Source organism: Haplochromis burtoni, unplaced genomic scaffold (genome assembly GCF_018398535.1).
Source record: "Haplochromis burtoni strain Fernald_Lab_line unplaced genomic scaffold, NCSU_Asbu1 Contig_86, whole genome shotgun sequence".
Classification (NCBI taxonomy): Eukaryota; Metazoa; Chordata; class Actinopteri; order Cichliformes; family Cichlidae; genus Haplochromis; species Haplochromis burtoni.
In genome coordinates, this window is record NW_024582447.1 from 847,208 (window position 1) to 873,922 (window position 26,715).

Consider the following 26,715-nt stretch of genomic DNA (forward strand, 5'->3'; position numbering starts at 1 on the left):
GTTTTCTGAAGGTCTTCCAAAGTTTTTCTTTGGACATTTAGTTGCTTTTTTCATTCATTTTCAGTCCAGTTATTTTACCTCACCGAATCATTCAATGATAATAAAAAAGCATCTCACAAAAGGGATGAAGCAGTGTTGTGTCGACACATAACAGACAACTTAGCACAGAACCAAAATTATATTTTCAGGCACTCTGTTACTAGAGGCCTGTTGCAAAAAACAGATCATTTGTTCCCATTTTTTCAGGTAAGTCTATGAAGAATGCTAACGATAACACAGTCTGACAGATTAAAAAAAAATAGTATTTTGGCATCAACAAGATGATTCCCATTGACAGCAATTGAACCAAGTTCAAAAAAAAAAAAATCCAAAGACCTTACATGGGACCTGGGAGATGCATCTGGGCTTTACGTTGACCCATCCACCGGAAACTGACGCCTAATCAGAAATGGTGTCAGTAGAAGGGTGGCTCATGTCTTTTGCACAGTACTATAACTCAAACAAAGCAGCAGGTATAAGTCATTCATTTTACCCAACTGGAAATTTTTCATATATTTGTACAAAAATAAGATGACATCAGCAGTCATACTGCACAGCGGTTACCGTAAAAACCAAGACACTTGTGAAATTGCCTTAATCCTGTCCAGTGGACAGAAAGGTCTCCTTTACAGCATCTAACAACTGTGTACATACTGTATATCTGCTGTATTGTCACTGTATGTATGCACTACTGTTACAGCGTATGCTCTTCCTGTCAGATAATATATATACATACACAGGTTTTAGGAGACAGATTAAGTCACGTTTTTCGATGTTGATCATCACTGGATTTTGCTGACATGAAATTCTGTAAAATTTCTACTGATGTGCCAACTTTTAACACTTTTGGCACTATATACACAAAAGCAAAACGACACTGTTGGTTCTACTACTTTAAGGGGAGAGTTAATTGGAAAATTGTCCAGGCCTTGGTGGAAGTTCTGCAACGTATGCACAAGAAAAGGTGGATGGGTAAGTGCACTGAAAAGGTAGTAAAGAGTGACTAAACACAAACATGTACAGTTAGTGTGTTGTTTTCAACCAGCATGGTCAGTAAACACTGTGAAATGGACAAAGCTTGTGTATATACAGACATAGAAAGTGTCAAAGACCTTATTATAAAATACTGCCTTATGTTAAATGAACAACTGCAGAGAGATTGTCCTGCTGCCCAACAATCATACTACCATTTGCTATTCCAGTATAGAAGAGTACAAAATGACAATGTTCCAACATCTATGCACGCCAGGATTTCTTGCTTTCTGTGTAGCTCTGCAGAGCCGAGAGGAACAGCGCTAGAGAGAAGGTAATTTACGGAAGCTCAACTTTGCCCTCAAATCATCACTGACAGATTTTATTTTCAAAAGCTATGCGTCTCTCACTCCCGCACATCTGAGAACCGGCTTAAGGCTGTTTGAAATATTCTGACAATGTCATATTTGTGAAGCTAAAACTGCACCATACAGGTCACTGACATTTTTTTTACTCTTATTTGGTAGACTGTTTAGGTCTTAGCAGTGAAAAAGGTTTGAAATTACATTTAACCACTGTGCAGAGGAAATGAGAATATAAATGGTATTTTTGTTGTGGGCGCAATGTAGAAAAGGAGATACTTCATACACAGTTGTTACAATATGAATATTTTTATCTAGTTTAAGTTGTTGTTATATTTATAGAATGTTTTGACCTTGAATGACGAGGCTGAAGTGGTTCTGTCCTGTCCTACCTCCAGCCCTGTTCCAGGAATAACAGGCCTGTTGTTTAAATGTCACGTTTGTCTGTCTGATGCATGGTTCTATATTTTTTGCTGTATGTTTATTTACTTAATAAAGATGTGTGTTGGGAAATTGATTGCAAATTTCAAGGCATATTATTTTAGGTAATTTATTCTACCACCATCTGGTGGTTCACAGTAGGGGACCGTTTTAAATTTTTATAACAAATCCTTAACCGGCTTAATTATCACATTTAGTTGCAGAACCGCTTTTAGCACCAATAAGTTGAAATAACAGTTTTCTGTGCAACTTTATCAGTCTCTCACTTCATTGTTAGGGACTGATATATTAATACTGCTTCCGCTCTTTAAGGTCTGCAGGCTTTTATTTAAGGACAGCTCTCTTAAGGTGCCACTGCAGCCTTTCAATCTTTCAATCTTTGACTGGGCCATTGCAACACCTTGCTTCTTTTCTTTTTCAGCCATTCTGGTGCTGGTATGCTTGGGATCATTGTTGCATGGCCTGTATGTCATCTGACAAAGATGGCTTCTTGTTTGACTCTAGAATACTGGTCGACTCATTGACTGTAAGCTCCTCAGGTCCAGTGGCTGCAAACGAGCCCAAATCATTACGCCTCCACCACCATGCTGATATGCTTTCTTTAGTTTTCACCAAACATGGCACTCTGCATTATAGCCAAACTTCTCCACTTTGGTCCCATCTTTATAGAGAGCATTGTGCCAGACGTCATGCTGCCACATCACTTTTAGTAGTAGCTCTTGGGCTTTTACTGAGGTGGTCGCACTTCCTGATCATTAACTCATCTGATTAACAGCACCTGGCTTCTACTTTATTTCCTATGGAAGTAGTAAGGGAACAGTATGTTTTTCCACAGGATGGCATTCTTTCTTCTTATTCTTACGGTGGACTATGTATGTAGATGCAGATTAATTAAAAAAAAACTGCTTTAAAAATCATTTAGGGGCCTTTTAAAGACAACTACAATGATGCTTTCTGTATCATTAACTGAGGTAAAATAAGCATAGGCGTTACAAAACAGGGGAAACTATTTACACATTAGATTTTTCCCTATAAACAAGGATAAGGATGTTTCTACTATATATACTGAATAAAGATCACAAGCTTCTGCATTTCAATGCTATGCTGTTGACTGGCAGGACTCTGGGAGAACTTGGCAATGCTTTGACAGATGATGGCATGTTTTTTTAGTTCTCTGGTTGTCTTTCTTTGATGCAGTGTGAAAGGAAATGTCATATCAGAGCCAGAGAGAAGAAAAGGGAATAAGAAAAGTGATGTGTATGCAGAATGTGGAATGAAAAACACTTCTGATTAAAAACCACCCAGAGAGATGTTTTTATTTTTATTTTGACAAAACCTTAAAGACTACGGTGATGATGAAATCCCCTGCTGTATTTGGGGTGAAAGGTAGGACTATAAAAGCACTGGGGTGTTTTTGTGGGCATATGTGCAGCTAGACTACTTTTCCACCGCCTACCACTTTAGATAAAACCCATAACAATAGTTCACTCTTTGAACTCTTAACTGTAAAGAAGCTTCCTTTGATCTCATACAGCGTAACTTCAACTGTTTTCATTTCAACCACCAAGATTACAGGATGTGAACAGATGGGACAAATATGAATAAAACTCTTAAAGTGAGATGACACCATAGCGACTGAAATCGAGTTAGTTTTTTTTTATTATGATGTGAAAGCTTTGCAAGATAGTCAGTGTAAAAAAATGTTTTCCAAAGGAATCAGTAGATAGTAGATTTGCTGACTTTCAGCATTTTTTGCCAAGTTCTTCTTATCTTTTGCCAAGAGATTATGAAAGCTATAGTCTTGAAGATAAATGTGCACATGACGTTTCTGTTTAATACAGTCTTCCATCTCATGGCCAACCTGCTACGTTTTAAGTTTATAATCTCTTTGTTCATAGTTGGTTGTCAGTGCCAGACCTTGATCTCACCGCCCCAGTCACAAGTAGCCACAGTCGTAGGTAAGACGGGATGCTGAGACACACAAAGGCAGGGCTGGCTATGGGCACGGAGGGTGTGAAGCATATGAGCTGTGTGATAATCATAGAAGTGAGCGGAGCCAGTGGAGCTCCCTGAGGCCAGGATAGTTCCATCCAGAGAAAAGCCACACTTTATTGCATATCCCTCTACCTAGAACAAAAAACATGTTACAATCCATTTATAGCGGCTCAGAGGAGATTTTAGAGAACTAATCAGAATTTTGTTGGCTCAACCTTCAGAACAAAAAGCAATTGTTACAGGGAAATCAAAGAACAGCTCTCATCCTCCTTTACCTGCATACATTTAATGTCACAAATAACTGGGGAAAGTCCCAGGGGAGGACAAATCTACAGACAGAGTGCAGGCCCCCTGATGGTGTCTGCATACTGTTGATTTATACCTACAAACACTGCAGAGGCAACTCTTGATTTGTGTAGACAGTTTAAGTGTAGTCTTGACTGACAAAGGATTACAGAAGGAAGCAGAATAACACTCTAATCTTTTAATGTTTAAGTTGGGCTCATCTTCTTACTTAGTGATTTTCTTGTTTAAATTTTGAATGAAATGCAAGTCTGTATCCACACCAACCCACTTTAGGTCGTCACTTTGCATAAAGAACCCCCAGAAATATAAATCTCATCAGGTGCCGTGGAATAAACAGAAAGCATTCGCAGCGCTAGATGTGTTCCACAGTTTTTCATGTTAAACCCTTGTTGAAATGCGACGAACAATAATACCCCACAGTAACAATCAATTGACTTTACCATAGGTGGACTCCAGTGAAGTTGTAGAAAAATCTGACAGATAATCAGTGGACACGGAACCAACCTGAGCTCAATTTTTGTTTTCATGTACATGTTATATTTTTATTTTTTTTAAATATGCAATAATTTCAAGCAATTATTTTTCACTTTGACATTATGGGGTAATTGTAGAAATTTGAGGTGAATATGAATTTAATCCAATCTGGAAATAGGCTAAATGTTGAAGAACTAAAGCACTGTAAATACTTTAAAACTTATTGGAAGCACCATATTTCGCTTTTATGCATTACCGATCCCTGCTAAGTTGCCTTAGTTTTCAGTCATTATACTTTATTTAGCTTGAGTCCCTACTTCTAGTTTATTGTCCTTCCTTCCTTTGTCCTATCTTTCTTTATTTATGCTTATGTCCTACAGTGTTCCCTTGTTTAGTTTGAATCCTGTATTCATGTTCAGCAGGCATTTTAGGGCTGTTGATTTGCTGCGATAGCTGCGTTTCTTTCGTGTCACTTTTTGGACTTCACTTCCACTCTGTCCGATTGGCTTGATTACTTTCACCTGTCTCTCATTTCCCTCCTCTTTCCAATCCCCAAATAGTCCTTGTTCTATAAATAGTCCTGTCTCTGCCCCGTGTTTTTGTGAGATCCTGCTGTTGTTTTCTGCATTGGATGATTCCTAGACCCCTGCTTTGTGTATTTTTTTTGGTCAATTTTGGACTTTGTGTTATAAGCTGAATAAAAGCTCATTACTTCTTCATCTAAACTTTACTGTAATACAACTGGTTATTTCTTATGGCACAAAGCCCAGACTCAAGTGTGCATATTTTTACATAACAAGTGGTTTTAAATTATAGACTGCACCTGTGGAAAATAATGGGTTACTACAGTTCATGCTCATTGTATTAAACTTCTTGTTAGAGTATGTAATGCTTCTGTTAAGACTGCATTAAAACCTTGTCATCAATGATGTAGTAGCACAACTGGCTCACAATCCATCAAAATTCACAGGCTATTGGCTGTAAAACAACAAACGTGAGCTTAACCTTGTGCACCATTTGGGTGAAGACCCATTAAGTGATCATTGTGTCCTACCAATATGGTAGGAGGAGCAGAAAAATTATAGATATGTCTGTGTTTTAGTCATCATAGCAACTAATTAGCAACTGGCTAATTACCAATGCTTTCAGTAATATAATCACAATAACGCAAAGGTTATTATAAGGTAATTATAAGAAACATCTGTCTTATTGGTCTTTTCTGCCACGTTGTTTCTTTTTTGTTGATTTTTAGCGCTGTACCAGAAAGAGAAAAGCAAAAATGGACCTGGAATGTGCGATACCCATTTGTTTCCTGTCAATTATTGTAAACAACAGTCCAAATGCCACACTAGCAGTGCTGCATTTTTCAGTGATATTTCAAATGTGCTGCCATATGCTGCTCCTGTTGCCTCCCTCAGTGGAACTGTTGTATTGTATTTGGTGGGTTTGTTTTTTTGGGAGGAAACACTGCTATGAATCTTGGTAAAGACAATGAAGCATGTAGGTTGCAATTAAAGCTGTGTGGGGTGGGATGTTGCTGAAGTTGTATTTCAGTGTGTGTGTGTGTGTGTGTGTGTCTGTGTACATCTGACTGCAGTGCTATTCAGTATGGATTACGCCTTCATAACCCCCAGTCGATACTGACCTTGTGTCCTTCGTACCGCCGCCTTTTGTTCATTCTATACGGCTGCTGGGAGGAGAACACTGCTATGTAGTTCCCATTGGTCTGGGCAACAAAGGAGTCTTCCAGCGGGTGGAGAGCCAGGCCCGGGCACGTGTAACGCTCCTGGTGGCCAAATGAGAAGAAGAATGAGAAGGGAAATTAATTCACTATTTGACCTTTTCTTGTTACTACTTATAGTGAAGTCAGCTCCATGTTAACTAGAGCTGGGCGATATGAGATTTTTTTCATATCACGATATGTTTTTTTCATTTCAGGCGATAACGATATCTATCACGATATAAGCCAAATAACTATATTTGTAAGATTTAAATGTGCCGTTGCTCACAAGTAAAATGTGAAATAATCAGCAGCTTGTTTTTAAATATTTATTTCCCATAATAAGTTCAACAGGGTAGATGTACTTAAGGAATATGAGACTTTTTCAGATAAATAAATTCAAATATTGCAAACTACACAAAAGGCAGCCGCTAAAGCGTTTAAGTTTCAAAATAGAACAAACAAAACAGACTAAACTGTCAATTCCACTTAGAAACAAAATATTAATTCTAAAAATAAATCTTAGTTTGTTTTACAGAAGAACAGACAAAACTGACTAACTTTTGTCAATATCAAATAAACTGAGAACTAAAAGGAAATTCTCAATCTCTCCTTGTTGTATAGCTGAGCTTTTCAAACAGTTTTAACAGTTACTTTAGTCTGACAAAAGCCGAATGACGAATTAGCGCTTCCAGTCAGAGACTGAGGCTACGTCCACACGTACACGGGTATTTTTGAAAACGGAGATTTTCCGTTTTCGTTTTAAAAAATAATCCCGTCCACACATAAAGGCAGAAATGAAGGAAAACGCTGCTATGAACATGCCAAAGCAGCAGGTGGCGCTAGATTCCTAACCGTGCAGAAATGTTGGCCAATCAGAAGTCTAGAAGCCTCGGTGGGAAAAAGTAAACAAAGCTGGGGCATAGAAGCAGAACCGAGTCGTATGTGTGGACGGACAGTAACTGTGTGTATATGTAAGCATTTAAACACTGCAGAGAGTAGAATTAACAGTAACAGTATTGTAGAAATTCATTTCACCGAAACAATAACGTGGCGCACAGTGTGACGCATGCACCAGTTTATTGTATTTCCAGACTTGCTTTCGGCACAATTTACAGTGCACGCTACTCTGTTTTTTGTCAGACTTGAAATAGCCGAAATACCTTCACACTACGGAACTTCTATGGCTCTTCCGTTCGACAATCTCTCCGGCATTGGAACCATCATCTGTTTTCTCTTCGGTCACGCTCGGTTGATTTTTCTAGTCGGCACACTCATTTCCTCCATTACGCGCTGGCTCCATTACCCGCTGGCTGCTTCCCAAACAAACACACGTGCGGCTTGGCACTTGTGCTGTACGTAACAAGTCACGCGACGTGACGCTGCGGCTGTGATTGGTTCGGCTCTGCGCTACTTAATTTGGATTGGCTGACCTTTTTTTTTTATTTTTTTTTTATTTTTATTTTAAGAGGACAAGAGCGGCGAGGTCTATCGCGATAGCTTAATTTCTCTATCGAGTAAAAGTTATATCGCGATACATATCGTTATCGTTCTATCGCCCAGCTCTAATGTTAACTAGTGTATTAATGATAAAAAAAAAAGCTTGTACAATGGTATAAAGGTTTATGATCAATCCACTATGTATATGTAGTAATATTTTTTATTTTGACCATCATTTTCAATCTATTCCGATGAGTAAAGAGAATATACACTCAAAACTGTTCAGAATTATCCTGTTATCCTGTATAAAAAAGCAGAAAGGTTATTAAACAATTATTAAACAATTTTTTTTAACTTAATTTAACTGTTAAAATAAAAATGAGTCTCTTAAGATTATAAATTTAATTTCATATACCAGCCAAACCTCATGTAATTAGACCTACTTTTTTTTCTTTATCACATACATAGATATCTTACATGGTAGATTTGGTTGGAGACTTTGGCTGTGGTCTCATAGTCCCAGGCAATGAGGGTGCGGTCTGCAGAGTCTCTGCTCACGCAGTCAGAGCTTGTTATAAAAGTCACACCGCCTCTCAGAAAGACTATGTCCAAGGTCTGCTGGATGCCGGCTTGGTAAACTTTCACCACCTGGTAACACACATACATATACACGGATGACCCGTAGAAGCACTCAGCCAAGAAGAGAAATAAACAGGGGAGAGGAACATCTAGACCTCTGTCATTAAGGGGGAAAGGCAAGATAACAGCTCCACGTGTCCTTGAGCTTTAAAGACTTGCTGTCAAATGATGACAGAGTGCCCAGCAATGGAGAACATATATGTTGTGGTTTCAATCTGCAATAAAGCACACCCTGAAGTATCAATTTATTGATGATTAATAAAATTTTTAAAAGGCTACACAGTGGATGGCTACCGGCTCCTCTGCACTGAGAATTTAACCTTTAACCCTTTACCTGCTGCTTAAAGCATCCTCTAACTTTATATTTGGCTATATATATATATATATATATATATATAATAGCATATGTGTATGAGCTAGATAGGGATATGAATTAATTAGCATTTGCTACTTTTTTTCCAATGTGATATATTATTTGGCACTTTTATGTTCAAAATAAAGATTTAATTGGCTGATTGAGTGGCCTGTAACATAATGTGGCAGATCAGTCTCACAAATCCTTTCTGCTTCTTGAATCCATTTGGATATCAGCAAAATTATGACATAGGTGGCTGACTTGAATTTTTTATCCAATATGGGTAATTTGATCCTGAATGGAACAGCTAACGGTTAAGAGTCACAGGCAGCCATAACCATACAGCCTTAACAACATATTTTCTAAGGATTGCTCTCTGTCCGCAACTCATACTAACACCTGCTAGCAGAAACATCTTCAGTGCATTAAGTCTAACCATGCAGGGGAACGATTCAGTTCGCCAAGTGAACATTCATGTGAGCATTCACATTCTGAAGAAGTGAATAGGATTATCATATAAAACAGTCCATTAAGCTTAATAGCAATATTAGGTTGCAGCTTCACAGGAATAATTTATGCAGCCAGGATTAAATTAAAATTTGCTTTGAACAATTAGTGATATAACCTGCATTCTCCCTATGCATGCTGAAGCATTATCTAGAGGGTCATTGCACAAAGTGAAATATAGACTCGTATGTTTGTACTCATGTGAAACCGAGCGTGTAGCAGCGTTGAACAAAGAGGATGTGTTTGAACTGTATTCATTTAGATTTCTGAAGGTAAAAAACCCCACAGAAAATTAAAATGATAAATCTACTGTAAGGAGGGTAATAAATTTGACCTTGCAGCTGCGAGAGTCCCACGCCTTGACTGCTGAACTGTAACCTCCACACAGGAAAACCTCCGGGTTGCTGGGATGCACGGCCGCACACATCACCTTAAACTCGTTGTCCACTTTCACTGTTGGCTGCCCTACAAAAGAAAAAAAGACTGATTTTAAAAAGACATGACAGAAATCTTGTGTTTGTGTATGTGTGTGTATGTTTACTATGAATACTTTACAACATCATGCTGCTAATTTGTGAATGCAGAAGTGTCAGGTTTGTCAAGATTGATTATAAACTACATTTCTTTAACTGAATTAATCATTATAGTTATTGTTATATTGTTATTTTTCTACTTTACTGTTCTTTACTGTGTCCACATTTATAAATGTCAAGATCAGCACTTCAACTAAAAACTGAAAATTGCTGAATTATTGCTTAATTGATTCATTATCATTAAAATGTCACAGACATAAAGATCCACTGATAAACTGAGAAGATGGCTGGACGATTAATCACTAATCATTAATCTGGTATCAAACGCACACATAAATAAAGGCTCAACAATAAATCTGAGTAAATACAGACTATTTACTTTCTGCTTGATTGTCCCAAAACAAGCAAAAAATAAAGAGACTATATGAATTAAGGTAAATGGCAGGAATTTTCTTTCTCAGCTGTCAAAGCCAAACTAAACACAGCCAGCATACATTTTAGCTGCATTACCCCACACATGCAACATTTCCAGATACTTCGCTTTGGTTTATTAATTGAGCACATTTTGAGGATCCAGTTTCAGTTCCATTGACACATGCATTACATTTGTGAGTATTAAACTCTGCGTGTAATGTAGGGCCAGGGGAATGATGGAAGAGTAAAGGAAAGAAAAGATTTCCAGGCAGGGAAAAGTTTAATACGAACTCACACAAGAGCGTGGAGAGTGTGTTCCCTAATTCTCCTTAACCAAGAATCTTCCTGTTGCCACTGCTTAACAAAAATGTGTTATGGTCAGAACTGCCCAATTATGATAATGCATTTTTCAGAAAATGTTTTCGATTTCTGTTACTTTATAATGGGATCCTAAAGATTTCAGTTGCTTTCATGATATAAATGTAACACACAGATTTAGGAAAAATAAATGACAACTACAATCAAAGACTGATTAAAGAAACATTCTAAATAAATGAGAATAAATGCAGAAATTGAAGATGATAAGCTTGGTGGTTGTGGAAATCCTATAAGCCTTCCTCATCACTTCACACTGTCAAAAATTACACATGCTATGTATGTACTTTAATTTTAGATATGCTTGCTGCCACATGTAAATACTTGTACAGATGTGTAGAGTTCATATATTTTAAAATTAAAGATGGACTAAGCCAACAAGATGTCCCCCATTGATTAGTGGATTCCTGGTTTGAAGGCTCCAGATCTGGTTTTTGCATTGAAACCTAGTGTCACGAGCAGGAGGGACGATCTGGCTAAGAAACCGAGGACGCTTCACACTCAAACAGGAGCCTTTTTTCAATCACAGGGTAGGCATGCCTGAATTATACCCTGCTCTATAGTTTACTCTGAATTAGAACCTAACTTACAACATGAACATCATGTTGCATTAAGCAAGACTTAAAATTACCAATTGAGACCATAAACTCGAGTTTTTTACTAAGATCATAAATCTAGTGAGCAGTGGGATCATTTTCTCACAAACTTCCATAAAGTCAGATTACTTCTGTTAACTACTCACCATTAGAAAGAATCCACCTTCAAGGCATTTCTATATTGTTTACATCTAGACATGGAGACTTAGTCTGTCTTTTATATACAGCCTGTTTATAAAGAAAGTTGTTTACAGTGTATCCTTCCGCTGTGTCTAGACTCTGTCCATGTGACCTGAATATTGTGAATGTAGCATCATTTCTGTCTGCTGAAGAGCAGTGCTAATCCTCAGGATAGCACACTTTTCTGTTGTTGTAAATATCAAATGTAAATCAGTGTGCTGTACCATGCAAGCTGTTTATTTCTTGCAACCTGCACTCTTGTGTTCAGTACAAAATCTTGCTAGTTTCTACCGATCGAAAATATTGCAAAAGTGCACAACTTTCCTAAGTGATAGTTTTATCTCTCTATTTCCAGACAGCGGCATTGTACACATGAGTTTCTGAGAGGATTTAAGCATCACTCGAGACAAAAAGATAAAACTGACAAAGATGTGATGTGGAGAAAAGAAACCAGAGTATAAAGTACTGTTTTGGCTAGAGGCTGCTTTATCTCAGTCAATTAAAATATGTCATACTTAAACATAAAACAAAAACACCGAAGGGCTAAAATATAATTAAGCCTGACAGGGTGCAACCAAAAATTAGTTTCCTGGGAAAACGATGAAACAAGACTATGAGCCAGCAACTCTGTCAAAGGCTATGCAAAGTGGAGCACCTCAGGGCTCAATGGCTTCTCATTAATTCATCGAACAAACAACAAAGGCCACATCTAAAACAGTCTTAGACAGTTAGCCCACAACAAAAACATACTTCATTATAGACTTGTTCCACAATATTCCCACCAAGACTTTTTAGAAGTGGGGAATGATTCACAGCTAATAAACTGCACCAAAAATGGACCTTCTCTCCTTTTAATGGGGGACTAGTTCACTCACTCACGACTGCACTGGTCTGATCCAAAGTTTTAACAGGCAGTTTCATCAGGCTCATACTTCCTGCTTAATTGGCTTACCAACAGCGATATTCAGAAGATCTGTCATTGAGATTTAAACTCGTGTTTAGCAAGACAATGAGAAAACATTCTCCTCATAATAAATAGGGCCTCATCATGTTTTAATTAAGCAAGATTAATTAGCTGGCATGCGAGAGGAGATACGGGAGGACAGCAGTGATCTGTCCCTCCCTCACAATAGTTTATTCTGTTGAAAGAACTGTGATTGTGCTGTAGTGCTGACAAACAGTGGATGACTTGGAGCAGAGGACATTAGGGATGACTGGGATAGCAGGGATGAGCCCTTCAGAGCAGAGAGTAGCAGCGAGTCTGCCTCATTATGGGTGCTGTCTTTGCACTTGTGCAGAGGTTAGGAAACACATTATTCAGTCTGACACGCCACATCCGAAAAAATGCTTTGGATGTAGACTTAATAAGCGGTATTTTTGACTGTTTTATTTTTATATTTTTCATTTCAACCATGCCCTCGGACTTGATAGAAAAGGTAGCAAAATCCTTAAATAACTGTGCATGATTTATTAATTTAATCCTAATTTTAAAAAATTAATGTACTTCCTTCAACACTGCATAGTAGCTTTCATTAACCAAGACGGCTTTAAGCTAAAGTGAGCCACTGCTTAGTTAATCATGTGACGTAGTACTGGAAGTAATGACAAAAACAAAACTTAAACTTAGTGTTTAAATGAAAGTAGGAAAAACTGTTCTCACAAATTTCATGTCATAGCTGACATACTATGCTTACTCTCTGCACCACCTTTTTTCTACCTACACTGCTTTTCAGGTCAAAATAATCCTTATTTTTCTTAATGGGCCTTGAAACAGCTTGAAACAATCTTTCCCTTGATATTTTAACTCTGGATATGTTTCTGTGATCTTGTTTTTAATTAATACTATGTCTTTGCTTTATCCTCTCTTTTTTTAGCTGTCAGGTTATGTTGGTGACAAGTTAAATGACTAAACGCTGTAGGTCAAAGCAAATCATCTCGAATAGCAGGAAAGAAGCTCAATAATAGAAAGAAATGAAGTATTGAGCAACTGCAAAATACTGCACACTGAATTGCTGGGAATGCTCCCCTCTCCGTGTTGGCTGCTTTTGAATGCCATCACCACGGAAGCTCATACAAAGCCTCCAAGTCCTTCACTTTTCTTGACTAGTGCATGGGCGTTAATGTAAGTTAGAAATGCTGTGATGTGGGCTTTATCCTTTGTCTTTTGAAGGAAAGCTCTTTTGTTTTATTTTCTTTGGGGGGTGACTATATAAAGCCTGTGTTGACCTAGTAGGTTGCTACTCTAAAATGAAGCTTTCAAAGTAGGTCAAAATACTGGTGGCATTTAGAGGAAATAATATTGCGGGTGTGTGCTTTTGCATTCGTTGCCTCTTGGTGTGCAACACTTGAGGCTCCTGTGATTATACAGTAACATGGTGGTGGTTAATTCTTGGTACGTGCAAATGAAGTCTAATGAACTGAATATGTTGAAGAAAATATTCCAGTGGAATAAAAATGTGTGAAAGAATGCTGAAAGATCTTTTTTTATACTGTAATATTGCAAAAGCCTCTCTATTTATTTATATATGATGAAAGAAATAAGAGCACTGACTACAAAATCTGACTTTTTGTTAACCAGTGTGCAAGTTACTACTTCTTCCCTTTCTTTCCTTATTTATGAAAATGTGCATTTATTCATTGATCTAACTTTTTCAAATGTACCCAGCATGACAGTGTGGGTTACATGGATTGCATGGCCGGAGAAGAAATTTCAGCATCTAAGCTGTGTTTTGAAAACCAGAAAGATTTTCTGTTGCATGACCCCCAGACTCCAATCCCCAGTGTGACTCAATAATTTAGTTTTGCACTATTGGCCTTGTAATTCAGTCTGGAACAAAAAAAAAAAAAAAGCCTGCCCGTGGCACTAATGTGAAACTCCATCTCACAACCAACCTATTACTGAAGCTTTCACCTGGGTTTATCAAATAAGGTAATGCAAACCTAAACTGAGCTGGAAGTCACTACAAGAGACAACTATTGTGTATTATTGCTTTTCTCTGATCTAATTTTGTTTCTTTTTTCTTGCATGAAATGACACATCAACTTGTGGGAGAATGTAAATAGGTGAACATATTTTACATCACCGTCATCAGACGATCAGCTTTTCTGAAGACGGTCGTTAGAGTGCGTACAAAAGCTGGGGCTTCACACTAATGCCATCCATACTTAATTAATTTATTCCACTATTCAGCCTCTCTGACTTTAAAAAGTCCTCTTTATCTTACATTCCTCTCCTCAGTTTCTCTTTTAGCATTATGCCACTTAACCTACTCGCCTTCCCTATATCGTTTTCACCCCAAGCTATTGCTATTCAGCTGTGACAGCTTCCCTTGGACCGCTGGGAGTGGGTATAAGGTTCTACAAATTAAACTGGACACAGAAAAAACTGCAAAGGTTTGCAAGGAAAAATGGGTCCACATACTATTCTGAACACACAGGCATAGGAAATTACTTTTCTTTGCAAACATAATGATTAGTGCAGCACTGAGGGTAGATATGCAGTGGTGAAATGATGAGTCAGATGTCCATGAAGACTCTCGCTGTTTATTCAAGGACGAGTATACCTCTGCAAAGAGAGCTCAATTGAACACAAAAGCTCCAAATGCTTTTCCTGTTACAGCTAAGAGGATCTGCATTACCGTGAAGAGCATAAAGATCACATTTATCATGATTAGAGTCTGCCATCACAAACACTCAAGCTTTCTGAGTATCCCATCATCCAGTCTAGTATTGATATACAGGGAGTGCAGAATTATTAGGCAAATGAGTATTTTGTCCACATCATCCTCTTCATGCATGTTGTCTTACTCCAAGCTGTATAGGCTCGAAAGCCTACTACCAATTAAGCATATTAGGTGATGTGCATCTCTGTAATGAGAAGGGGTGTGGTCTAATGACATCAACACCCTATATCAGGTGTGCATAATTATTAGGCAACGTCCTTTCCTTTGGCAAAATGGGTCAAAAGAAGGACTTGACAGGCTCAGAAAAGTCAAAAATAGTGAGATATCTTGCAGAGGGATGCAGCAGTCTCAAAATTGCAAAGCTTCTGAAGCGTGATCATCGAACAATCAAGCGTTTCATTCAAAATAGTCAACAGGGTCGCAAGAAGCGTGTGGAAAAACCAAGGCGCAAAATAACTGCCCATGAACTGAGAAAAGTCAAGCGTGCAGCTGCCAAGATGCCACTTGCCACCAGTTTGGCCATATTTCAGAGCTGCAACATCACTGGAGTGCCCAAAAGCACAAGGTGTGCAATACTCAGAGACATGGCCAAGGTAAGAAAGGCTGAAAGACGACCACCACTGAACAAGACACACAAGCTGAAACGTCAAGACTGGGCCAAGAAATATCTCAAGACTGGTTTTTCTAAGGTTTTATGGACTGATGAAATGAGAGTGAGTCTTGATGGGCCAGATGGATGGGCCCGTGGCTGGATTGGTAAAGGGCAGAGAGCTCCAGTCCGACTCAGACGCCAGCAAGGTGGAGGTGGAGTACTGGTTTGGGCTGGTATCATCAAAGATGAGCTTGTGGGGCCTTTTCGGGTTGAGGATGGAGTCAAGCTCAACTCCCAGTCCTACTGCCAGTTTCTGGAAGACACCTTCTTCAAGCAGTGGTACAGGAAGAAGTCTGCATCCTTCAAGAAAAACATGATTTTCATGCAGGACAATGCTCCATCACACGCGTCCAAGTACTCCACAGCGTGGCTGGCAAGGAAAGGGTATAAAAGAAGAAAAACTAATGACATGGCCTCCTTGTTCACCTGATCTGAACCCCATTGAGAACCTGTGGTCCATCATCAAATGTGAGATTTACAAGGAGGGAAAACAGTACACCTCTCTGAACAGTGTCTGGGAGGCTGTGGTTGCTGCTGCACGCAATGTTGATGGTGAACAGATCAAAACACTGACAGAATCCATGGATGGCAGGCTTTTGAGTGTCCTTGCAAAGAAAGGTGGCTATATTGGTCGCTGATTTGTTTTTGTTTTGTTTTTGAATGTCAGAAATGTATATTTGTGAATGTGGAGATGTTATATTGGTTTCACTGGTAAAAATAAATAATTGAAATGGGTATATATTTGTTTTTTGTTAAGTTGCCTAATAATTATGCACAGTAATAGTCACCTGCACACACAGATATCCCCCTAAAATAGCTAAAACTAAAAACAAACTAAAAACTACTTCCAAAAACATTCAGCTTTGATATTAATGAGTTTTTTGGGTTCATTGAGAACATGGTTGTTGTTCAATAATAAATTATTCCTCAAAAATACAACTTGCCTAATAATTCTGCACTCCCTGTATAGGCTGCATGAATGGTAGAATAACTAAGCTAAAACCTCGGTGAGTTGTGAGTGCCATATATTTCAGAAAAGCATTTGATGTGAAGAGAACTCAAACCCCATGCATGTTGGAATCTGTTTAACATATTATGAGGGAAATTATGCATGTAGCTTATTCCATGTGCTCTTTTCACTGCCAGAATATGATTTGCTTTAAAGTGTTCGTGACTTGGTCTGAGCTCCACCACATCTGTAGTGCAGAAACTGGTCTGGAATTCCCAACTCCCACATTAATATTCAGCTAAATTGAATTTTTTTTCATCACACGCTGCAATAGAAATGCAGCCTTATTGCGCTCTCATGACCTTCATCCTTAAAATATCAATTTTAAGGATGAAGATCAATCAAGCTATTGGCTGCATATGACCAAAAGCATTTGTTTGTTTATGGTTTTGGTTAGAGACGATCCAGTATAAGGTCATGGTAGCTGCTCCTGTGGTGATGTATCCATTATTGATCCACTTCCTGGAGCTGTCTGTGTGTTTAATGGGCTGCCCAAGCTATTATCCGTAGGCTTTATTGACAGTATTGACAGACAAGCTTAGAGGGGAAGTGAAAACGGCAGCAAGTCATCATTGCCATGTGTTGACCCTAGGGATGCAGATGCCATGGGGGCTTCAAAGAAATTTTCTCTCTCGCTCTGTTCAGATACAAGGAATTTGAGAACATTCATGGTAACTATTCTTATTGCTCAATAAGCAGTCTTACTGTGGCAGACTGTATATATGACTTACTATCATCTTTACTGCCATGCTTGTATTGATAGATAAAAAGATAGACAGATAGACTTCTATTTTAGATTTTCATTTGAGGCATCTGCCTCCCACCTGAATGAAACAGTCTACAGGCATTCAATATACACTCACGTCTACTTTATTAGGTAAACTTTGCTGAACTGCATTAATTCTTCATGGCATAGATTGGGCAAGGTGCTGGAAACAGTCCTCAGGGATTTTGGATCATCCTGACAAGATAGTGTCAAACTGCTGACATATCCATGATGTGAATCTCCCATTCCACCACATAACAAAGGTGCTCTATAGGATTGAGATCAGGCGACCACGGAGGCTATTTGAGTACAATGACCTTGCAGTTACGCTCAAGAAAATAGTTTCCGATGATTTGAGCTTTGTGACATGGCACAATATCATTATCAGAAAATGGGTACACTGTGATCACAAGTACTCAGGCAGACTGTGGCACCTAACTGATGTTCAATTACTACAAAGTGGCTCAAAGTGCAAAAAAATCACAAAGCAGTTTGGCCATTCTCATCTGAACTCTGGCATCAACAAAGCATTTTCAACCTGCGGCTTACTGGTTATTTTCTTTTTGGATCATTCTCTGTAACCTGTAGAGATGGCTGTGTGGGAGAATCTCAGTAGATCAGCCATTTCTAAAATGCTCAGAGCAGCATGATGTTCAATTTAGATTTCAGCATGTCATCTTGCTGTTTACATGCTTAAATGCACTGCAATGTAATTTGCTGATTATGTATTTTGTTAAAGACCATTGAACAGGTATACCAGAGAATGTAGTGGCCAGAGAATGTAGTCCCACTGTAGATTTTTAGGCTGATTTGCAGGAAACTAACTAAAGTAAATGTATTATTCTTGCAAATTATTCACAACTTTGTTAGTAATATGTATCACTTCTACTATACCATAGCACTCAAGTCCGATGGATGCATCGCAACTTAAGGGTTAGTGTCTTGCCCAAGGCATGCAGATGGCGCAGCCAGGGATCGAACCACCAACCACCAATGTTCCAACTAGTAGATGCTAGTAAGTGCCTGGGCTACAGCCAAATTCTGTGTTCAAGTTCCAAATGTGTAACTTAATGAGCTGACATGAATTGAAGTGCCTAAATCCAAGTGGATTTTGGTACACCACAATAGTTATCAGCAGCACTAACCAACATGTAGTTGCATTTCTGAGGGTGTGCAGGTCAGGTTATGTTGTAGAGTTCAGAGGGGTTTGTGGTTATGACGTAGATTTCCCGCTAAAGCATAAATTGGGCATTAAAACAAAATACCTGCTATTTTATTTTGATATTAAAAGGGAAGAAAGCAGCATTTCTTGGCTGTGCTTGGAGACATCTTTGCAGAGACATTTGCTCGAGGAATTCAGATTTCAAAGGTTGTCCCTGAAATGAGTCACGACTATAGAGAGAGAGTCAGAGACAGAGAGAGAAGTACCTCTGCAATTCATACAATGAGCTCATAACAGATTCTGGAGCCTCAAGGCAATTTAAATTTACTCCACACATAAATTTCTACACTGACTTTAAATCAGAGTTTGAGAAACAATAAATGTGCATGAAGTGAAATTGCACAGGCGTTTTGTTGTCCCACAACATCAGCAACGTGGTTGGAGAAAAATATCTAATCAAACAAAGGTTCACACTTCAAGCCAATTAAGTAAATGTGATATACACACCACAGTCGTTCTGCCTGTGTATGGGAACATCCAAAATTATATCTCGTGTTGAGTTTGGTTCAGGGGAAAAATCACAGTGATATACTTGAAAAAGTAAAGCCAGTGGTTTGTTATTTGACATTTGGTTCTTCAGAACTACAGAAAGAAATGCTGCTGCTGCTCACCCGTCTCCACATCAGTGATCACAGTCGTGTTGTCAAATGAGCCAGTGAGAAAGTGTCGCCCGCAGGGGGTCCAACAGGCGTTGCGCACAGCTCCCGAATGGCAGGTGTAAACCCTGAGGCATCGCCCGCTCTCTGCTGCATCCCACACCTGCCAGACATGGGCACATCAATTCACGCCAAACTCACAAATTTATCCAGACTGCAGTCTTTTTTGTTGTTTTTTCACTGACTGTGCACAAGATTAAGACATTCCAGGAATAAAGACTCAAAGGCCAAGAACTGACTGCATGAATTTCTAAGAGTTCAAAATCCATAATCAGTAGGTTGTGCTTGGTCTTAAGGGGTTGTTTTAAATGATCACATATATACAGATACACAAAAGAACCCTGGATCTTTTACGCGATCTGATGACATGAAGAACAAGGAAATACATCAGAGGTTTTGGCATGCAGTGCTTTCCCTCCACATCAAGGAGATGGAAGCCTAGGTCATTGGATCAAATTGACATTCAAAGAAAAGTTTATACAAATATTCAGTTAACTTCCTGTCAATGTATCATTCTAGAGCGGTTTAGCTCAGTTATGAAATTCAAAACCAAGCTATGTATTATGTGACAATAAAATCTATTAGTTAAGTTTAATAGTAATAATAATGTGGAAGTCAAATACTTGAATGCCATCACTACCACGAAGGGGGAAATGTGCACATATACTGTAAAGCTATAAAAAAAACTATTGAATATCAAATAAGTCAAATGCTTTGGAAGTATCACTGCACTCTGGAAAAGGATATTCATACAGAAGACAACTTTATTTGTTTTCATTTTTTGGGCCCCCAAGTGAAGGTGAAAAATTTTATTACTGTTATTGAAAATGATAAAATAAGCCAAAAGTTGTTTTTTTACTTTTCTTTTTTATGTGTGTGTGTATATATATAACAAATATTAAATAAGTATGGAACTGTGAGCGCATAACTACAAATGGAAACATGGAATACATGTAGCATGGGTTTATGGTATATGTACATCAATGCTCAAGTGTTTCTTTTTTCTTTTTTAACTGACTGTACTTGTTTGACTTTTGTCTGAATTGGACGAAGCTTTAAAGCAGCTTGATGAAAATCAAAAGCAGCAGGTTTGGACAAATTTTACAAACCTAAAATATTCTGTGTGTGCCTGTGCTGTGTCCTTTGGAACTCAAACTCTTTTTCTGTGTGAAGTCTCCGCAAACCTGAGAAAGATTTAATATAGGCCACTTTCACCTCTTTTCCATTGTAATGAAATGAAATGATCAGCTGGAAAAACTAGGAAAAACATCCATAGAAATTGGGTCTGTCTGTAGGATTTTAAGGGAGAAACAGCCTTTCTAATGAATTAATCAAACTAATTACCTCTGAGTGGGCCTATAAATCAATTCCCACTGGGCTGTAATGGCTTTAATGCGTTGGTATTCTCAGAGTTTACTCTGATAAAAAACAGAGCAGGAGAGAAAAGCTGCCTCCTGTTTGTCATGGTGGTCATGACTACACACCGTGACACCTTGCGGGTTTGAAATACGATATCATGGTGAAAATGTGGCGTGTAAACAAAGGAGGTGGTAATTACCCACACTGCTCAAGTGATGTCTTCAGTCAAAGTGATGGCTTTCAAAAAGTTCACTTGGCAAAATCACTATTATAAAATGTCTTTCATAAAAGGTCCAGTAGGATTTTCTCCTAGACATGCTGAAAGAAAAAAGGTTCTCATTGAAGCCCAGCTTGAAATCCAGTGGGTGGTCTGGACTGGTGCCCACTGAGGTGATGAAGTATTTTTTGGGCTCCTAAGCACTGCCAGGGCCACAGAGGAAATTTTAAGATCTATGGAGCACTGCAGATCCCTTTGTGCTTCTCTCTGTGTTTCATTATTAAATACGACTCTTCTATGCAGCACATGAAACACAGTAAAAAGTAGTGTACCACAGCTCCCACAGGACACAAAGAAGACAGATGGACAGAGAAGAGTGACATCTGAATCCAGCAGACAGAAGTCTGACAAACAGAATGCTAGAGATGCCTCCAGGATGGGGGGGAAAAGTAGCAGAGAGAGAGAAAAACAGAGGTATGTTTTTAATTGAAATAAACTAAATATGGACATGATGCATCTGTTAGGAATTACTCCCATTCACTGTACAACACTATAAGCCTCTTCTCTGAATGATCTTCCACTTAAGGAAACACTGCCATCTGAAGGTAGCATGGAAATCTAAGAGAAAAGCAACTGATAACAATATAAACTGACCAAAAAGCTGAAGAGTATTAAACCAAACATACTTCTACATAACAAGTCTGACAAAGGGCCACAGCTTCAGCTCTGTGAATGACAACAGCGATGATATACAGCATAACAAAACAATTCATTGCACACAGTTGCATTAATCCAATACCGAGCGAGACTTGTGCATCACTGAAAACGAGTGCTTGTTTATTTGCATCCCCTTTAATTTCACCGGCCACTTAACAGACATGCAGAGCGGATCCCTGCAAATGACTCATTGGGGTAATCTGCTTCCTAAATGACTCTTGGTAATTAAAACTAAATTGGTATTCGTGTTATCAACATAAAACGGCTGCTTTACACCTGCCGTAGCCATGGTGACATCAGCTCCAAACCGGCTGGGATAATAATAATAATAATAGTCTGACAGACAGGACTGAACAACACAAGTCAGGAACCAAAAGCATGTCAGTGAAGGAACTTGAGTACAGAGAGGTGAATGTTAGGATTTCATTCATTATGTCCTTCCTCTGAATTAAACCAGACTAGTAAACAATAGCTGTGGTCAAAGTGCTGAAAGCCATAAAAGACTATAAAAGATAAATAATAATGTGCAATAAGAAAATAGAAACCGCATGAACAACGTGTCTTTTTCAACAGTTTTCCTGTTACTTTCAACACCAGGACACCCCAGGGAGCGTTACTGTTTCTCTGGCAGTTAACACTTCCCAAATAAAAAAAAGCAGGTTCTTCTAATCTGAAGTTGTCTGTAGACAAAATACACCATTTTTTGTTTGGCAGTATGTACTGTGCCCTGCTGTGATCTGCTACACCCCCGTCCCCTAATACACTTGCACTACTTTATAGGTTGATTTCATATACTTGTGTTTTGTGCTGTGTTGTGTGTTGTTGGGTGTGTTTTGTGAGCATACCAACAAATTCCTATTAATTGTGTTGTTAAAAGGTTTACAGTAAATTGGAACTTAATGTCACTCTGAGCTAACTTAAAATGAAATCTCAATATTATATCTTAAATACACATTTGATCATGTTGCCACTGATTGTGTAAACAGTGGTTTCACTTGCATTTCGAGTTGAATTTGCCAAAAAAAAAGACAACACACAGTAAACAAAGATACAGATTAATCACACTAATCAATTTTGTATAATTGTGATTACTTTTTTTTGTTTTTCTATATATGTCTTGATTAGATTTTTTTAATGTGATAATCGTAAAGTGGAACTCTGGAAAGGTTACAGCTCTAAACCGAATGATTACCAGATCAATCGTTGAACTCCTGACAACTACTTTCTTTACTGATCAATTGAAATCTTAAGTATAGAATATTCAATTAAATATGTAATAAGCGGTGAAATAATCAGTACCATCTTGTAGTTATCTCAAACTACAGATACTTTTACCAAATAAAAAACATTTCTTTGAAGATTGACTGATTCATAGATTTTTGCAGAACTTTGTGAAATTCAGACGATTTGATTTTATATGGAGCAGTGGAGCTCTGCACCATCACCACCACATCACACCAACTGCTTTGGAAAAGACCTGAATCTTAATCCATCAATCTGTATATTACAGAAGTGGTTACACAGGATACAGTTAGATAGCCACAGAATTACTATATTTGTATCAGTTGCATTGAAAAAATATAAAACATCTAAGTATAAAATAACCCTATTTTTAAATGGGAGTAATGGAAGCTCCGGTTTTGTTGCTATGCAAAATTGAATTTCCTATTATAATTTTTTTAAGTACAGATATCGACTTTTTTATTGATCATTCTTCTTTTCACTGAGTTTTTAAAATTATATTAAATGTAATGTAATTTAATTTAATATAATTCGAATATTTTTGGGAAAAAGATTTTTCTTCTCTACATAGAAAAATCAAATTACTATAAAAAAAATAATTATCCTGGAAGCACCTGAATTTGTCAACAAATCTAATATGATGAAATACTTATTTCATTTCATTGTCTGATGCTGAAATTCCACATTTCAAAATGCTGTCACAGTCCTCGACGATAAGTATGAGAACTTCTTCTATTTACTGGTTTCACAGAAAACGCCTGGTTAGACAGCCTGAGAGAAGAAGAGATAATCCATGCATACAAACAAACGGGTCTTCTCCTCCCTTCCTCTGCTAGTCTCCACCATCTGTTCCAAACAACCCTTTCCAGGTGCCAGAAGAGGTGGCTACCATACCGCTGCACTTGTAAGATTATGCAAATATAGTCATTCATATTTAAATCGTTAATTATTCAAAATCCTCACAGGATATTGGGGCAGTATTTGATTTTATGATGGGACAGACATATTTAGTCGATAGCAGGCAGTTAGCTGCATTGCTTGACCTTTACAACAGGGAAATGATGGAGTGTTTTCCTGGTGTGAACCAGAGAAAAGGAGAGGGAGGTAGAATACAAACAGTGAGATAAATCGGGAAGGAGAGACAGGGCCCATGGGCCCTGACATATATTCAACACACAGTGACAGATATGATTCTAAAGAAAGTGGTACATTGTATATTTATAAATTGAGGCAGCAGGACAGACACTGTATCTCTTCCAATTACATTACATGTCAGGTAAGCAAGTATCGTCTTAGCGCTCGCAGCTTCAGCTTGCATGCTGGGTAAGTTCTGCTGTAGAGGTATGGACACAGTACCCTCGTGGCAGATTAAACAACTGTTTTTGGATGAGTGATATATATCCACATGAAAGCTGAAACCTGTCAACATAGCATTTTTCTCCACTGGGCCAACAGACCAGCAGATCAGACTTTTTATGGTGCCCACAAACAAAAGCCAATTATTGATTCACTTATATACTGCTAGCTGAATGTATAAGCATATCGCATAATGTATTAGTAGATTTGTGTCTTCAGATTATAAATTCATATCAGAAAAAAATATATAACCAAAGCCTGAATTAGCACTTGCATGCCGCAGGTTTTGTTGCTTCAAAGAGAGATGGTGGATGGCTGCCACTGCTCCCCTGACAAATTTAAATATCAGTTTATCTGCATAAATTTTAGCTTCTTCTTAATGCAGCTGTGGTTAGGAGCAAGTCACCTTTCTCACATGTAAGCTATCTGCACAGATTGTGATCTTTACTGCCTCTTTAATGTGATCATATTGATGGTAAGAAAAAAACGCTCGTCAGTGAGGGTCCATTTCAGCCAGTTCACAGGTAAATCAATTGGTGGAAACAACATTACTGGTCCAAATGTGTCAGCAGCTAGCCAATCAACTTGACCGACATACTTTTTTAATGGCCCCAGGCTGCAGGGTTATTTGTTATGTTGAACCCTGCATAGTTTCTACGTTTCAATGTTTATGAAGCAGTTAGCTATAACTGGACCTGGAGCATCCCAAGAGTAAATAGCATATTTTATTCTATTTCTACTGAAATTCTATTCTGTTACAGAAAGATAAGTGGGGAAATATAATGATTAATTTAATTGTATGAGACAGTTTAAATAAAAGAAAACAACACATCAGGTCTACATTATTTAAAGCATAGCACAACTGATGTATTTCCACAGCTTCACTATTGTACATCATTTATAAAACAAATGTAGCTTTCTTTACCTTGAAAGTCTTGTCTATGGAGGCAGACAGCAACAGATGGCTGACATGGGGCAAAGGACACCACTGCACTGTGTTGACTGGGCCCTGGTGGCCTCCCAGGCTCATCAGAAGCCTCCTGGGTATCCCTGTCATGCTGGGCGTTTGAGCAAGATATGGCTTCAGTCTTGCTGACACATCTGAGAGAATCTGACTTTCTCTGGCCTGATTCCCTAGGACTTGCTCTGCTGGGTGCTTTAGCTCCACTCCTTCTGAAGTGGCAAGTCTCTTCCTCTTAGGGATATATGGTCTGACACCAGATGGGACAGTTTGCTGTCTTTTTGCCAAGTTTGCAGCATTGCCTAAACTTTGTGGCATGCATGGAAGAGCCTGTGGGGATGCCATCTCCCTCTGACTATCAGGCAAATTCAAAGATGTTTCAGTATTTCTAAAATCTGCTGCACCTCCACATCTTCTTTTCGATTTAGTAAAGCTCTGTGGCTGGGAGTGAGGATGGAGTGAAGACCTGCTTGTTTCTGCCATATTTTGATGATATTCCCACACTGTCTGGTCAGACACAAATCTTCCAGGGTAAGGTATAACCTTGACAAAATTAGTGTCTTGGTTTTCTTCTGTTTGAGCAGAATCTGTTGCTCCTTCTACTCTCTGATCCAGCGAGTCATCCTCTGACTCTGAATCTTCATAGTCCACTAATGAAGACATCTTCACATGAAAATCTGAAAACAGAGAGGCATGAGTTGTTTCATTAGAGGCCCGACGGTGACATCTAGTGGCTACATGTACTCCTGCAACTAAAGGTAGTAAACATGCTTGTCACTCTTTAAAGGTTTAAACCTGCAGCTTTTGGTTTTAAAATAATTTAACCTGGAATTTTAACAACAAATCTTAACATTTGTTTTGCTTTATCGACTATTTCTAAAATAATACCCCAGAGACCAGCTAAAGATACTAGGGGTAAACTATTCATGTAAACACGTTGCTGACCATTTTATTAATAACAAAAACGGACATGAAGCGATGTTTTGGGAGATTCCGAATCATATGCGATGCTTTTTTAAAAGCTAGCTGTTAGCATTACGTGTTAATTAACGGTGATTACACACTTGGATTGTCCAAAACAGAGACAGCAAAAGGCAGGTTTGTCAACTTCCCACCTTAGGATAGCGTACAGTTACGGTCACGGCCACGCATGTATAATTAGCATGAATGCTAATTGGAGGTATTTGACGTAAGAATTTTGGATTAATAACATCTCTATGACAAGTACTGGTCGTACCTTCCACCAAGTATAGCAAAAGTAGCTAACTATGGTCGTTTACCTCTATGTTTGAAAACTTAACAGAGACTATAAACACAGAAAGCTACCATTTAATTGTTGCTTATATTCTTAATTATTGTACCTGTACTCTGCAGAAATAATCACATTTTCCGGCACAGAGCATGAATACAGTCATGCTTTAGGTTCAGCATCCCGCAAAACAATTCGAGTAAATGTAGCATTTCAGCTTAAAAGTACTGTTACCGTTTGCCAATTGAAATAACACGCTCACTTAAATTAAAAGCTCT

The 26,715-nt window shown here is 38.3% G+C and overlaps 1 protein-coding gene across 1 annotated transcript; it reads right to left on the minus strand.

The window, feature by feature from the left end:
- Positions 1 to 2: 2 nt before the first annotated feature.
- wdr25 (WD repeat domain 25) lies at positions 3 to 26,650 on the minus strand. Its single transcript, XM_005925690.3, has 7 exons — positions 26,550 to 26,650; positions 25,153 to 25,865; positions 19,292 to 19,439; positions 9,585 to 9,715; positions 8,227 to 8,397; positions 6,235 to 6,375; positions 3 to 3,941 (listed from the first exon to the last, which is right to left on the minus strand). Exons 2-7 carry the CDS (start codon positions 25,849 to 25,851, stop codon positions 3,720 to 3,722), a joined length of 1,512 nt encoding a protein of 503 aa, XP_005925752.1. The 5' UTR covers positions 25,852 to 25,865; positions 26,550 to 26,650; the 3' UTR covers positions 3 to 3,719.
- Between the last annotated feature and the right edge of the window lie 65 nt (positions 26,651 to 26,715).

Coding starts and splice junctions, on each gene's coding strand:
- wdr25 (XM_005925690.3), bottom strand. CDS start 25,851: ATGTCTTCATTAGTGGACTATGAAGATTCAGAGTCAGAGGATGACTCG. Junction 6,376..8,226: donor TCTCCAACCAAATCTACCAT/GTAAGATATCTA, acceptor TTTGGCCACCAG/GAGCGTTACACGTGCCCGGG. Junction 3,942..6,234: donor GGCGGTACGAAGGACACAAG/GTCAGTATCGAC, acceptor TTTTTGTTCTAG/GTAGAGGGATATGCAATAAA.